We start from the raw sequence: 16,705 nt of genomic DNA, 5'->3' as shown, positions 1-16,705 counted from the left end.
TAGATTGTGTGTAAGGAGAGGACACTGAGCAGCTGTTTTCACATCTGGACACTGGAGCACTAGTGTGGGACACAAGAACACCATTTTTATTAGGGGGGGCACACAGGTGCTCCAGTGTATACTATAGGGGGGGCTACATCTGTGAAGCTTGTACCAAACAGGTAAAGTATTGCAGCTTGACAAAGGGCAATAAAAAATATACATCTTGGAACTCGGCTAAAATAGACAATTGTACCCCACTTTCAAGCAATGTTTCCTATTTCTAGTTCTGTCATCAAATATCTGTGTGCTAATTATACCATTTTTGTTTTACATAGGGGAGAAAAGACTCGGACACCCCTCATCCCAGGAGACCAGAGACCCCCCCCCCCCTCTGGAAGAAGGGGAAATACCAACCCAAGAAGCTGAGCAGGAGGAAGAAGAAGATGTGGTGGAGATTGGCACCACAACAGGTGAGTGTCTGCAACCACAGGCTCAGGTAAAAGAGATGGATGTTGGCAGATTTTTGAGACCTGTTTTTTATTGTTCTTTATCTCTTTTTAGGTGATCGGGATCCAGAAAGCTTTACTTCTGAAAGTGCCCAGATACTGATCGGGGAGATCATGGGGTGTAATCTCCAATTGCAAAACATCCAGCAACAAATCAGTGATGTTATTAAAAAAAATAATAACATCATTGATGTTTTGGGGCGAATTTAAACCCCACAAAATCACCTGTTTTATCTTACGAAAATGTTTACAATGTTTAGAAAAGCCAAATTTGGAGGATGCACACAGTGTGCCAACATGTGCTATCTGCCATCACGGGAGATCAATGGACGCGTTTTGGGGGTGCAACCCCTTACTCAATTATAAAGTAGCGTTGAGGAAGGGCTTGCTCCCCCAAAACACGTCCCTTGATCCCCCCTGATGGCAGATAGCACATGTTGACATTCGTAAATTGGTGTGCATCTTCCAAATTTGGCTTTTCCAGGGGTGATTTCCCCCCATCTGAACGCTATATCAAACCCAGTTCCTAAATACTGATATACCCTTCAGGTTTTACCATATGTGAACTTTGTAAGTTCAAGTTTTTTGGCTTTCTTGTTGGTTTTACACAGGCCTGTTTTATCTGAAATGGATATTTCGATTTTTGATAATGCCCCCCCCAAAAATTGTTATACAACAAACATGTTGTTTTGTTTTAAAAACCTTTGGTAAATGCACATGTGATTGTGCAGGTATAAAAAAGTGCCTTACTCAAGAATGTGTGGATTATTGTCTCAACACTACAACACTTTTGGGGTGATGTAATAGCTGTTTTATGCAAAAATGGGGGTTATTTCCTAAGGGCAAATACACTTTGCACTACAAGTGCAGGTTCAGTGCAGTTGCAAGTGCACTTGTAGTGAAATGTGTTTTTGCATTTAGGAAGTACCAGCCAACACTATTCTTTATAAGGTTACCCAATCACGACATTTTCTGCACTCAACACATTTCTGTCAGGGTCAGCTCAAACAAACACAAGCAGTAAATGTCCACCAAGAATTGCTTTTGGTTGTTTTTTATTTGAAAAAGGTGTCACAGATTGTCTGGCATATTGATAGCCCCCCTACCCGCAAAGAACTCCAGGTATCGTAACCGGACATCACGGGCACTCAGGGAGGGCAAGCCAGGACGGCCGCTTTCAAGCGCCGTCATTGTTGATGTATTTGGTATTCCGGCCTCAGGCCCAACTGAGCCAGCACAGTTGGCTGAATGTTTTCTTAAAAAATTATGGAGAACACAGCACGCCAGTATAATATGGTTCAGTTTATACTCCGCCATATGGATGGGTGTCAGAAATAGTCGGAACCGGCTGGCCAGGATTCCAAATGTGTTCTCCACCACTCTTCGGGCTCTGGCCAGCCGGTAATTAAAAACCCTCTGTTCGGGGGTGAGGGTCCTCATCGGGAATGGCCGCATCAGGTGGTCCCCCAGCGCAAACGCTTCATCAGCAACGAACACAAATGGGAGACCTTCAACATTGTCCTCTGGAGGTGGCAAGTCCAAGCTGCCATTCTGGAGACGCCTGTAGAACTCCGTCTGGGCGATCACTCCACCATCGGACATCCGGCCATTCTTCCCCACGTCCACATACAAGAAGTCGTAATTAGCCGACACCACCGCCAACATCACTATACTATTAAACCCCTTTTAATTATAATAGTACGACCCCGAGTTGGGTGGTGGGACGATGTGGACGTGTTTCCCATCAATTGCCCCTCCGCAGTTAGGAAAGTCCCACCGCTGGGCAAAGTGGGAGGCCACAGTCTGCCATTCCTGTGGCGTGGAAGGAAACTGTTGAGGAAAAAACAATAAACATTACTATTTTTTCACAGAAACATGGCAAGCAGATTAGACACAAACATTGTGGGTCAACCTCCAGATAGCATTTATTAAGGGGAAGTTTACAACAACAAAGTATAAGGTACACCTATCATATTCCCCCCCCCCCCCCCTCTCATGGGCCATTTCTAACATTATAGGGGGGGGGGAACTCTTGGACAGGTAACCCTCTTCACTTCATTGAGAGATGAATGCCTAAATACAGGGTATTACTTGGAACAGCCCCTCCTTAGTTACACTATTGGCAGCCCACTGGACAGGTAAGAAGTGTCATAATACAAAGATATAAATACACACTGTACACATTTGAGCACATTTGGACATTCTGCTATTACCTATCAAGATCATAATAGGATACAAGAACTTTAAACAGTACCATTGGAAAGTATACAGGCAGGCCCTTGCACTACATGCTTTGGGGAATTCATCCATAAATCTGAGCACTAAAGAGGTGGGTATAGTGTGTATGGGTTTGGCAAAGTCAGCAGATAGATGATTGAGGATAGAGAATTGGGATCAGCTGACTTAGCAGTTGGGGGAGGGAGGGTTACAAAAAATTTGGGGACACCACAAAAAAAAGCCTCTGGCCCTCTGCCTGAATTTAAATCAAAAATAACATTTCCAAACATTTTAGGGGGTGTTTGGGGTAAAGCACTACTATGGAGCAGATAAAATACATTGTTAAGTGACTACATGAGGTGAATATAGGCCAGGAGACACCATGCTGGGGAGGTTATTGAAGGGCAAATATGTATGAAGGACCTAAAATAATAATTATATAAAAATTCAGCATGCATGAGAACAAAGGGGACATTCACATCATATTACAATCATGGTAATTAGGGAATGAGGAAAGAAATACAATATATTATCAAACATTCAATACAATAAAATGTGATATAAAAGGATAAAAATCTTACCTTCATATACTCCTTCTGCAGGACCTGTACGATGGCAGAACAGGTCTCTGGGATAATGATCCCCAGAGCCTGGGGGGAGATGCCTGTCGAGAACTTGAGGTCCTGCAGACTTCTCCCTGTGGCCAAATACCGCAGGGTAGCGACCAACCTCTGCTCCGGAGTGATGGCTTGCCTCATGCAGGTATCCTGCCTGCTAATATAGGGGGTCAGCGAAGCCAACAAACGGTGAAACACGGGGTCCGTCATCCTGAGAAAGTTCCTGAAATCATCAGGATTATTCTCACGGATCTCACGGAGCAAAGGCATGTGACAGAACTGGTCACGCTGAAGCAACCAATTCTTGGTCCATGAACTCCTCCCCACCCTGTTCATGGACTGGACTTGTGTCAAGGTCAGGACCCCAACACCAAGCCCCCGCACAGCACGAACTCTACGAGGAGTACGCATACGAAACATGGCTAGAAAACGGTCGGCTGCTCAGAACGAAGTAACAGAACGCACTGAAGAACAGCAAGGCCTGTGAAGAGCGACCTGAAAAACAGCAACAAGCAGGCAAGATCACACAGAAAACTCCGATACGAACTGACTGCACGCACTGAAGAGCAGATACAAACCCACAAGCACAAACTGAACATCAGAAAACGATCTGAAAGCCACGAGTCTGAAAAAGCGCGAATCGTCTCTCACCAAACTTTTACTAACACGAGATTAGCAAAAGGAGCCCAAAGGGTGCCGCGCTTGGTTCGGAACCGGCCTTTTCTAGTCTCGTCGTACGTGGTGTACGTCACCGCGTTCTTGGCGATCGGAAATTCCGACAACTTTGTGCAACCGTGTGTAGGCAAAACAAGTTTGAGCCAACATCCGTCGGAAAAAATCCTAGGATTTTGTTGTCGGAATGTCCGAACAAAGTCCGACCGTGTGTACGGGGCATAACTCTGGTTTTTAACTCCCACTTATCAGCTCCACTTACACCGAGTTCCACAGCCTCAGACTGAGCACCAGACTTTGAGTGGTTATACCAGAATGATGCCTGCAGGTTTAGGTATCATCTTGGTATCATTCTTTTCAGCCAGCAGTTGGCTTTCATGTAAAAGCAATCCTAGCAGCTAATTAGCCTCTAGACTGCTTTTACAAGCAGTGGGAGGGAATGTCCTCCCCCCCCACCGTCTTCCATGCTCTCCTGTCCCAACAGGGAACCTGAGAATGCAGCTGGTGATTCGGCCAGCTGACCATAGAGATGATCAGAGACCAGAATGGCTCCAATCATCTCTATGGCCTAAGAAACCGGAAGCTACGAGCATTTCATGACTTAGATTTCGCCAGATGTAAACAGCGCCATTGGGAAAGCATTTTATCACACTAATCTTGGTGTGGTCAGATGCTTTGAGGGCAGAGGAGAGATCTAGGGTCTAATAGACCCCATTTTTTTCAAAAAAGAGTACCGGTCACTACCTATTGCTATCATAGGGGATATTTACATTCCCTGACATAACAATAAAAATGATAATAATGGTATCCATGTACTCAGCCTAAGATCATCTTTTTTATTTCATCAAACATTTGAGCAATATACAGTGGGGCAAAAAAGTATTTGGTCAGCCACCAATTGTGCAAGTTCTCCCACTTAAAAAGATGAGAGAGGCCTGTAATTGTCATCATAGGTATACCTCAACTATGAGAGACAAAATGTGGAAACAAATCCAGACAATAACATTGTCTGATTTTTGAAAGAATTTATTTGATAATTATGGTGGAAAATAAGTATTTGATCACCTACAAACAAGCAAGATTTCTGGCTCTCACAGACCTGTATCTTCTTCTTTAAGAGGCTCCTCTGTCCTCCACACATTACCTGTATTAATGGCACCCGTTTGAACTTGTTATCAGTATAAAAGACACCTGTCCACAACCTCAAACTGTCACACTCCAAACTCCACTATGGTGAAGACCAAAGAGCTGTTGAAGGATACCAGAAACAAAATTGTAGACCTGCACCAGGCTGTGAAGACTGAATCTGCAATAGGCAAGCAGCTTGGTGTGAAGAAATCAACTGTGGGAGCAATAATTAGAAAATGGAAGACATACAAGACCACTGATAATCTCCCTCGATCTGGGGCTCCACGCAAGATCTTACCCCGTGGGGTCAAAATGATCACAAGAACGGTGAGCAAAAATCCCAGAACCACATGGGGGGCCTAGTGAATGACCTGCGGAGATCTGGGACCAACGTAACAAAGGCTACCATCAGTAACACACTACGCCGCCTGGGACTCAGATCCTGCAGTGCCAGACGTGTCCCCCTGCTTAAGCCAGTAACATGTCCGGGCCCGTCTGAGGTTTGCTAGAGAGCATTTGGATGATCCAGAAGAGGATTGGGAGAATGTCATATGGTCAGATGAAACCAAAGTAGAACTGTTTGGTAGAAACACAACTCGTCGTGTTTGGAGGATAGAGAATGCTGAGTTGCAACCAAAGAACACCATACCTACTGTGAAGCATGGGGGTGGCAACATCATGCTTTGGGGCTGTTTCTCTGCATAAGGAACAGGACGACTGATCCGTGTACATGAAAGAATGAATGGGGCCATGTATCGTGAGACTTTGAGTGCAAACCTCCTCCCATCAGCAAGGGCATTGAAGATGAAACATGGCTGTGTCTTTCAGCATGACAATGATCCCAAACACACCGCCCAGGCAACGAAGGAGTGACTTCATAAGAAGCATTTCAAGGTCCTGGAGTGGCCTAGCCAGTCTCCAGATCTCCCCATAGAAAACCTTTGGAGGGAGTTGAAAGTCTGTGTTGCCCAGCGACAGCCCCAAAACATCACTGCTCTAGAGGAGATCTGCATGGAGGAATGGACCAACATACCATCAACAGTGTGTGACAACCTTGTGAAGACTTACACAAAATGTTTGACCTCTGTCATTGCCAACAAAGGATATATAACAAAGTATTGAGATGAACTTTTGATATTGACCAAATACTTATTTTCCACCATAATTTGCAAATAAAATTCTTTCAAAACTCAGACGTGATTGTCTGGATTTGTTTCCACATTTTGTCTCTCTTAGTTGATGTAGACCTATGTTGACAATTACAGGCCTCTCTCATCTTTTTAAGTGGGAGAACTTGCACAACTGGTGGCTGACTAAATACTTTTTTTGCCCCACTGTAGTGTGTTTTAGTACATTAAAATTAAAAAAAGTGTGTTTTTTCCACAAACAATGCGTTTGAAAAATCGCTGCGCAAATACTGTGTGAAAAAAAAAAATGAAACACCCACCATTTTAATCTGTAGGGCCTTTGCTTTAAAAAAATATATAATGTTTGGGGGTTCAAAGTAATTTTCTTTAAAAAAAAACTATTTTTTCATGTAAACAAATAGTGTCAGAAAGGGCTTTGTCTTCAAGTGGTTAGAAGAGTGGGTGATGTGTGACATAAGCTTCTAAATGTTGTGCATAAAATGCCAGGACAGTTCAAACCCCCCCCCCCCAAATGACCCCATTTTGGAAAGTAGACACCCCAAGCTATTTGCTGAGAGGCATGTCGAGTCCATGGAATATTTTATATTGTGGCACAAGTTGCGGGAAAAAGACAATTTTTTTTTTTGCACAAAGTTGTCAATGATATATTGCTCAAACATGCCATGGGCATATGTGGAATTACACCCCAAAATACATTCTGTTGCTTCTCCTGAGTACGGGAATACCACACTTTTTGGGAGCCTAGCCGCGTACGGGACCCCGAAAACCAAGCAAGGCCTTCAGGCTTTCTAAGGGTGTAAATTTTTGATTTCACTCCTTACTGCCTATCACTGTTTCGGTGGCCATGGAATGCCCAGATGGCACAAACCCCCCACTTTGGAAAGTAGACGCCCCAAGCTATTTGCTGAGAGGTATGGTGAGTATTTTGCAGACCTTGCTTTTTGTCACAAAGTTTTGAAAATTGAAAAAAGAAAAAAAAATACATTTTTCTTTTCTTTCTTCATTTTCAAAAACAAATGAGAGCTGCAAAATACTCACCATGCCTCTCAGTAAATAGCTTGGGGTGTCTACTTTCCAAAATGGGATCATTTGGGGGGGGGGGGTTGTGCCATCTTGGCATTTTATGGCCTTCGAAACTGTGATAGGTAGTGAGGAGTGAAATAAAAAATTTACGCCCTTATAAATCCTGAAGGCGGTGATTGGTTTTCGGGGCCCTGTACGCAGCTAGGCTCCCAAAAAGTCCCCAAAAAGTGGTATCCACATACTCAGGAGAAGCAGCAGAATGTATTTTGGGATGTAATTTCACATATGCCCATGGAATGTTTGAGCAATATATCATTTAGTGACAACTTTGTGCAAAAAAAAAAAAAAAAACTTTGTCATTTTCCCGCAACTTGTGGCAAAATGTAAAACATTCCATGGACTCAAAATGCCTCTCAGCAAATAGCTTGGGGTGTCTACTTTCCAAAATGGGGTCACTTGGGGGGGGGGGTTTGAACTGTCCTGGCATTTTATGGCCTTTACGCAGCTAAGCTCCCAAAAAGCCCCACACATGTGGTATCCCCATACTCAGGAGAATCAGCAGAATGTATTTTGGGGTGCAATTCCACATATGCCCATGGCTTGTGTGAGCAATATATCATTTAGTGACAACTTTTTGTAAATTTTTTTTTTTTTTGTCATTATTCAATTACTTGGGACAAAAAAAAATAATATTCAATGGGCTCAACATGAATCTTAGCAATTTCCTTGGGGTGTCTACTTTCCAAAATGGGGTCATTTGGAGGGGTTTTGTACTGCCCTGCCATTTTAGCACCTCAAGAAATGAGATAGGCCATCATAAACTAAAAGTTGTGTAAATTCCAGAAAAAGTACCCTAGTTTGTAGACGCTATAACTTTTGCGCAAACCAATAAATATACGCTCATTGACATTTTTTTTTACCAAAGACATGTGGCTGAATACATTTATGACTAAAATTAAGTTTATTGGATTTTTTTATAACAAAAAGTAGAAAATATCCTTTTTTTCAAAATTTTCGGTCTTTTTCCAATTATAGCGCAAAAAATAAAAACCGCAGAGGTGATCAAATACCATCAAAAGAAAGCTCTATTTGTGAGAACAAAAGGACACAAATTTCATTTAGGTACAGCATTGCATGACCGCGCAATTAGCAGTTAAAGCGACGCAGTGCCAAATTGTAAAAAGTGCTTTGGTCAGGAAGGGGGTAAATCCTTCCGGGGCTGAAGTGGTTAAAGTTCATTTCTAAATGTTAGGAATGTGTGAATGCTTAAAAACTCCATAGCCTGGCCACAAATACATTTAAAGAGATAGCCATTTCAGTGTTTCCACTGTGAAAATTGAGGATGAATTGCCTTACAGTGCCTGCAGGTACAAAGGTCAGTGAGGGCTTGTTTTAAAGCTTTTTAACTGCTTGTTATAATTATGGCAATACTTGATTGTCCATAGACTGACCACAGATTCACTATAACACTTTCATTGTCTGTCAACACTGGTCTATGTCAAAGTTTGGCACTGTATCAAAATGTACTGTATATTCCTACATACCCTGCATTTCTGTCCACAGCAATTTCTATACATTTTATATTGGTTTTCCAAAGTCCATCAGTGATTGAACAAAACCTTTGAACAGGTCATCCCTCCTCTACTCACCTCTGTTAGCAATCATCTTGACAAGCTGACAGGGAGTGGGTGGCTAAGCTGACTTCTTTTGCATTTTTAAAAAGGCACTTTCATTCAAGGGGAAGTAATTTTTTTGCCTTAAATGACCTAAAGAAGAAAAAAAGGAATACTGGTTACACTATTTAAGAAACAGTGATGCTTAGTAAAGATATATTGTACCATCTTTAATTAAAATATAGATTTAGTATATGCTCTGTATCCCAGCACTTGGCATTTTGTTACAATATTCATATCCTCACATTCATAAAACTATAATTATTGGCTTTTAAAGCATGCATGCAAATTATTTAACAGTATGTCTTTTTTTTTTAGGCTTTACAAATGAACTACTCCTCTGTCCGATTTTCACATATAAAGGACTTTAACAGCCTACATATATCTGAGTTCTACAATAGGTAGGTGCTGTAATAGTTCTCTAAGAAAACAAATTAATAAGAAACAAAAAAAATCAGCAATGGTCATGAATCAGAATCTTATTATATAAAAACCCCTTGAATGTGCTGGCATTTGTGATAACAGATGCCAGCATATCATTAGCTATAAGGGCCCATTCACACTATGTGCAGTCACCTGCATTTTTTCTCATGGATAAACACTGGTATCTAATGACAAAAGTTTTCTGTGTATCGTGTTTACACCAGAACACAGTGTTTCTCTGCATTCCATATGTTTGCATAATATTACACCGCTCTGGATGGCCCTGCATACCAATGCACAGCAAGCTCAGCGCAAGGCACTGCTGTGCAGTGCCACTTTGTGCACTTTGCAGAGTTAACTAAAAAAAAATGGATCTGTATGATGCGATAATACACCCATCACATCGCCCCCTGCTGCACAGCTCAAAACACTGGTGCTCACATGCTAACTGTTCCAGTTGTGGGCTGTGGACTAGTGTGAATGGGCCCTTAGGGATGAGCCATCTATCCATTTAGATCAGGGTTAGGCAACCTTTGAAAGGTGTAGATATACCTGAACAACATGAAAGAGATCAGAGATCACCAGGGTTTACCATATTTTTCTTTAAATTAATTTAACTTGCTAGCCCTCACAAAATAGTAAAGAAAACTTAGAAAAATATAATAAAACAACTGCAACTGTAAAAATATAAAGTAAGCCTACCTTAAAAATGGGCAGTGTCAGTCAGTAGAGCAGTGGCCAGTTTCAGTAGGGTAGTGGACGGCATGTACACAGTGTCAGGTGAGCAGTGGACTGTGTCAGTAGGGCAGAGGTTTGTGCTACTAGAGCAGTGGATGGTGTCAGTCAGTGGAAAAGTGTCATTCAGCAGAACAGTAAACCAGTAGAGTAGAGGATAGTGTCAGTAGGGCAGTGCATGGTGTCAGTAGGGCAGTGCATGGTGTCAGTAGGGCAGTGCAGACAGTCTCGTATATATATATATATATATATATATATATATATATATATATATATATATATATATATATATATTACAGTTTCGCTATATCTGACTGCAATCCATTCCTGGTCTACTGTTTCTAATATACTTCAGGCAGGCGGGTTATTCAGTTAGCTGAAGTGTATTTAACATATATATATGTGTATATATATATATATATATATATATATATATACACACAGACAGTCTACAGTCTTGTGTATGTATGTATATATATATATATATATATATATATATATATATATATATAATATTATTATTATTATACAGGATCTATATAGCGCCAACAGTTTACGCAGCGCTTTACAACATTAGGGAGGACAGTACAAGTACAATACAATTCAATACAGGAGGAATCAGAGGGCCCTGCTCGTTAGAGCTTACAATCTAGGAGGGAGGGTCAAGTTATACAAAAGGGTAATAGCTGTGGGGGATGAGCTAATGGAGAAAATAGTGCAGTTGTTAGATGGAGGCAGGATAGGCTTCTCTGAAGAGGAAAGTTTTCAGGGATCGCCTAAAAGTGGATAAATTTGGGGACAGTCTGACAGATTGGGGTAGGGAATTCCAGAGGATGGGCGAGGCTCGGGAGAAGTCCTGGAGGCGGATATGGGAGGAGGTGATGAGGGAGCTAGAGAGCAGGAGGTCCTGGGAGGAACGAAGAGGGCAATTAGGTTGGTAGTTTGATACTAGGCTAGTAATGTAGCTGGGGGCAGAGTTGTGGATGGCTTTGTATTGTTAGTATTTTGAATTTAAATATATATATATATATGAATTTGATATATATATATATATATATATATATATATATATATCCACTGTATCCAGTTTAGCTAGATCTGCCTGCAGGCCGTTCCTGGTGTACTTTTTTTAATATACTTCAGGCGGTGTACACAGTACACAGTACTGTGCACCCATAGTGCAGTTGCTACTGCTTTTCTGGTGGTGTACACAGTACACCCATAGTTGTTATTACACTTCTGTTGGTGTACACAGTACCGTGCACCCCTAGTGCAGTTGCTACTACTTTTCTGGTGGTGTACACAATACAGTATACCCATAGTTGTTATTACACTTCTGTTGGTGTACACAGTATCGTGCACCCCTAGTGCAGTTGCTACTACTTTTCTGGTGGTGTACACAATACAGTACACCCATAGTTATTACACTTCTGTTGGTGCACGGTACATAGTACCATGCACCCCTAGTGCAGTTGCTACTACTTTTCTGGTGGTGTACACAGTACACAATACATACAGTGCACCCATAGTTGCTATTAGACTTCTGGTGGTGTACACAATACCGTTCACCCCTAGTGCAGTTGCTACTTCTTTTCTGGTGGTGTACATAATACAGTACACCCATAGTTGTTATTACACTTCTGTTAGTGTACACTGTACCGTGCACCCCTAGTGCAGTTCCTACTACTTTTCTGGTGGTGTACACAGTACACAATACATACATTACACCCAAAGTTATTACACTTTTGTTGGTGTACACAGTACTGTGCACCCCTAGTGCAGTTGCTACTACTTTTCTGGTGGTGTACACAGTACACAATACATACAGTGCACCCATAGTTGTTAAACTTCTGTTGGTGTACACAGTACCGTGCACCCCTAGTGCAGTTGCTACTACTTTCCTGGTGGTGTACACAGTACACAATACAATGTAGTGTGGTTTTGCTAAACAAAATTTATAGCCTGTCCAGGAGGCCACAAAGGAGAGGCAGATGCTCACAGGCCACTAAAAGAGGGCAAGCAGGCTCTGTGTCTACAGTCGACAGTGCTGGTCATGGACACGTTGCATCCTCAGCACATGGCTGTGGGGCACACTTGTCCTTTTTTTCTGCAGCTTGCCGTGTTATTTAGCCACAACATGCAGAAGAGTTGGTGGAATGGATAACAAAGCCATCCTAATCCTCCTCATCCTCTGTCACCCAGGCTCAAAGTAGTTTGCCTACCAATGCAGCTGCCAAAGCGGCCTATTCCATCGGCTCTATGTCAACAATCACTCCTTCCCTAGCCCCACCATCATGCACGGAGGAGTCCCCCAAACTATTTGACTACAGTGTCAGGTACATGCTGCAGGAGGATGCGCAGCGATTTGAAGGCTCTGATGATGGTACCCAGTTTGAGGAAGGGAGCAATGTGAACCTAGAGAGAGGGGGTGCCCAAGAAGGTCAAGAAACTGGCAGTTATGTTCCCCGAGCTGCAGCATACTGCCTAGTTTGCTCCAGTGACGAGGAGGGAGGGGATGATGAGGTCACTGACTCTACTTGGGTGCCTGATAGAAGAGAGGAGGAGGAGGCACATCTCCAACGAGGCAAGATTCCCTCCAGGGGGCAGCTTAAGGGCAGCCACCCTATTGCATCACACTGCAGAGCTAAGCAGGTGCAGGGCATTGCTGACTCCCCATATATTTTGAAAAAGTTCTTTGGTGTGGGCCTTTTTTTACATGTGTGCAGCAGATTGCACCATTGCTGTTTGCAACATATGTCTGAAGCGTATCAAGCGTGGTAGCAGCCGCTTGGGCACCACATGCTTGACCAGAAATATGACGACCTCCCATGCAGTCTGTTGGCAACAAGACTTAAAAGACCCAGATCAAAGAACAAGGAGGACCTCTCCTTGCTCCTCATCAGCTGGGATCTCCAACCCAACTGTACTTCCAGTCCTCTCAGAAACCTGCACTGAGAGGAATGAAGGTATAGAAATAGGTGTCCCAAGTACTTGCGGCTAAATCTGATAGCTGCACACCAACATTCAATTTTAGCAGGCAAATTTCCCTACCCCAGTTGCTAAACCGTCGAAAGAAATTCAGTCCCAGCCATCCACATGCTCAGCATCTGAATTCTAGCTTGGCCAAATTGCTAGCACTGCAACTACTGCCTTTTCAGCTGGTAGACTCTGCCTCTTTCGTGAATTTGTGGAATGTGCGGTACCTCAGTGGCAGGTTCCCAAACGCCATTTCTTTTCTCGGAAGGCCATTACGGCTCTCTACCAGCATGTGGAAGGCAATGTCTTGGCCTTGTTGGACAGGGCGGTCAGCAGTAAGGTGCATATTACTGCCGACTCATGGTCCAGCAGGCATGGACAGAGATGTTACCTTTCTTTCAGGGTGCACTGGGTAACTCTGCTGGCAGCTGGGAAGGATGTAGGACAGGGTTCAGTATTGTTGGAGCTTGTTCCGCCACCATGCCTCCAAAATGCTAGTGGTGATTCTGCCACAGCTCTCTCCTCCACCCTCTCCTCTTCTTCTACCTCTATGGCCTCTTCCTCTGCAGATTACTCCTCTGAACCAACGGTTCTCCGTAGGCATTCAAGGGGCTATGGAAGCACTCAGGCAAAAAGATGCCATGCGGTGCTTGAGTTGGTCTGCTTAGGGGACAGGAGCCACACTGCTGCAGAGATTCTGTCAGCTCTGCAGGGAAAGGCTCAGAGGTGGTTGACGCCACACCAGCTTCAGCCTGGAATGGTTGTATGCAACAATGGCAACAACCTCCTCTCCGCCCTCCGACAGGAACACTTACTTGACCCATGTTCCCTGTTTGGCTCACCTCCTGAATTTGGTGGTGCAGTGGTTCTTGAGCAGGTACCTTGGCTTACAGGATCTCCTGAGGCAGGCCAGGAAAGTCTGTGGTCATTTCCACCGGTCATATAATGCCAGTGCTCGGCTGACTGACATTCAAAGAGAATGCAACCTGCCCAAGCACCGCCTCATTTGTGACATGCCCACCAGGTGGAACTCAATGTTGGCAATGCTGCAGTGGCTGCACACGCAGCAGAGGGCCATCAATGAGTAGCTGTGTGAGTATGGCATCAGGACAGGGACAGGGGAGCTTGGCTTTTTTTCGCCACGCCGGTGGCTACTGATAAAGGATGCATGCACTGTCCTGTCACCATTTGAGGAGGCCAAGAAGATGGTGAGCAGTGACAGTGCATGCATCAGTGATACTGTCCCTCTTGTCTTCTTGTTGGAGCACACGCTTCATGGAATAATGGACAGGGCATTTGAGTCAGAACAGCGGGAGGAAGAGGGGGACTACCTTACATCTCAAGGCCCCCTTTATCCAGATACTAGTATTCCTGCAGGACCGCCGATCACACAGGAAGAAGAGGAGGAGGATTATGTAAGCATGGAGGTAGAGGATAACACTCAGCATCAGTAGCAGTCTTCAAAGGATCATTTGCAGTCCCCAGAAACCCATGGAGTTGTACGTGGCTGGGAGGAGGTGGTTGAGGATCATGTGATCCTTAGTGACCCAGAGGACTCGGGATCGAATGCCTCTGCAAACTTATGCTGCATGGCCTCCCGGATCCTGCAGAGCCTGTGAACGGACCCTAGGATTCGTGGTATCAAGGAGAGGGCTCATTATTGACTGACAACCCTTCTTGATCCACGTTACAAGGGTAAGGTTGCAGAACTTATCCAGCCTTTGCAGAGGGAGTAGAGGATGAAACATCTTCGGGAGGCCTCGCAGAAAGGTTTGTGCAATGCGTTTCCAGAGCCTGGGAGGTTACAATTTTCTGGTGCTGGACAACGTGTTGCTGAGGCTTCGTTCAGTCACAGAAAGAGCAGTGGAGAAGGTGGCCGGCTGACCGATGCCTTCAGACAATTCTTCAGTCCATCGCCAGCGTCTGAATTACATGGTGCAGGAATATCTAGGGGCAAGATCAGACTTGGAAACCTTTCCACCAGAACATCCACTGGGTTACAGGGTCTTGAGGATGGACCACTGGCCAGAGCTTGCTCCATATGCAATTGAGCTACTGGCCTGTCCTGCATCCAGCGTTCTTTCGGAACGCACATTCAATGCTGCTGGAGGCTTTGTAACCGATCACAGAGTGTGCCTATCCACAGACTCTGTTGATTGGCTCACATTCAAAAAAATGAATCAGTCTTGGATCACCAGCTACCAAGCACCTGATGCTGATGTAACCAATTGATTTTTCTATGGATGTGGGATCCCTTGAAGACTGCATATGCTGAGTGACTATCCTGTTATGCTGAGTGACTATCCTATTCCTCCTCAATCTTCATGATGATAGCTTCTAGGAATATTTTTGGTTCAGGGCATCACCACCACTGCCTAAGGCCCAATTCTTCTGCCCCTGTTTAACAGGGGCGTGTAATTACAATTTTTGATCTAATATTTCACAGTAGGACCTGTTCCTACGCTCAACAAAAGTATCTGTGAGGCTTTACAGTGTTGTGCCACCTCCACCACCGCCTAAGGCCCAATTTCTCTGCCCCTGTTTAACAGGGGCACGTAATTACAATTCTTGATATAATATTTCACAGCAGGGCCTGTTCCAGCGCCCATCAATAATAACTGTGAGTGTTTTGGTACCACCAACACCTAAAGCCCAATTTTCCGCAGAGTGTATAGAGCAGGACGAATAGTATATACAGGCGGTCCCCTATTTTCAAACATCGGACTTACAAACGACTCCTACTTAGAAACGGAGGGAGACAACAGGAAGTGAGAGGAAATCTACCCCTAGGAAGGAAAATTCTCTCCTGTAAGAGTTAATATGGGAAAAAGGTGTCTCCACTGTTGCTCTATCACCAATCCTTGTTTCCCTAATAACCCAAAATTTTCTAAATCCAATTGTCATTGGGACAGAAAGTGTGGTGAAATCTTCTGAACAGGGGCACAGACAGCAAAACAAATGTTACAGGGGTGATGATAACCCTTCTCTATGTTATCCAAAAAAATTAAAAATAGATTTTTTGGCTGGAGCTACACTTACAAAATGTACCTGTTCCAAATTGCAAACAGATTGAACTTAAGAACAAACCTACAGTCCCTATCTTGTTTGTAACCCAGAGACCGCCTGTATGCTGCTGCTGTTCAGAGTATAAAGGTCCTGGGGGCCCCACGCCTTTTTTTTTTAATTTGGGTGTAGGGTTCCCCTTAATATCCATACCAGACTCAAAGGGTCTGGTAATAGGCTGGGGGGGGGGGGGGGCAACATTACATTACAGCTGCAAGCAGTTTTTAAATGACTTTTATTCCTTTAGAAATGTCATTTTGCTGCAGGGACTGTTCTAAACATGGGAAAAATGCGCCACTTTACAGGCATACTATAGTCACCCCCCCCCAGGCACGATATTTAAAGGAATATTTCATTTTTAGTGTTTCACTTTAAGCATTATTAAAATCACTGCTCCCGAAAAAACGTCCATTTTTGAAACTTTTTTTTGCATTGATATATGTCCCCTGGGGCAGGACCCAGGTCCCCAAACACTTTTTATGACAATAAATTGCATATTAGCCTTTAGAATCAGTACTTAAATTTTTCACGTTTGAGTCCCA

At 43.6% G+C, this 16,705-nt stretch overlaps 1 protein-coding gene across 1 annotated transcript in view; it reads left to right on the top strand.

Annotated features, from left to right (window-relative positions):
* LOC141134510 (uncharacterized) overlaps positions 1-16,705 on the top strand; it is a 216,727-nt gene that overhangs the window by 57,201 nt on the left and 142,821 nt on the right. Inside the window, exon 4 of the mRNA XM_073624024.1 lies at positions 9,285-9,367. Within this exon, the coding sequence (XP_073480125.1) occupies positions 9,285-9,367 (83 nt within the window). The remainder of the gene's footprint in view (positions 1-9,284; positions 9,368-16,705) is intronic.

Source organism: Aquarana catesbeiana, linkage group LG03, assembly GCF_042186555.1.
Source record: "Aquarana catesbeiana isolate 2022-GZ linkage group LG03, ASM4218655v1, whole genome shotgun sequence".
NCBI classification, from domain to species: domain Eukaryota; kingdom Metazoa; phylum Chordata; class Amphibia; order Anura; family Ranidae; genus Aquarana; species Aquarana catesbeiana.
The sequence above is the reverse complement of the archived record's forward strand: the minus strand, read 5'-3'. Positions and strand labels throughout refer to the sequence as shown.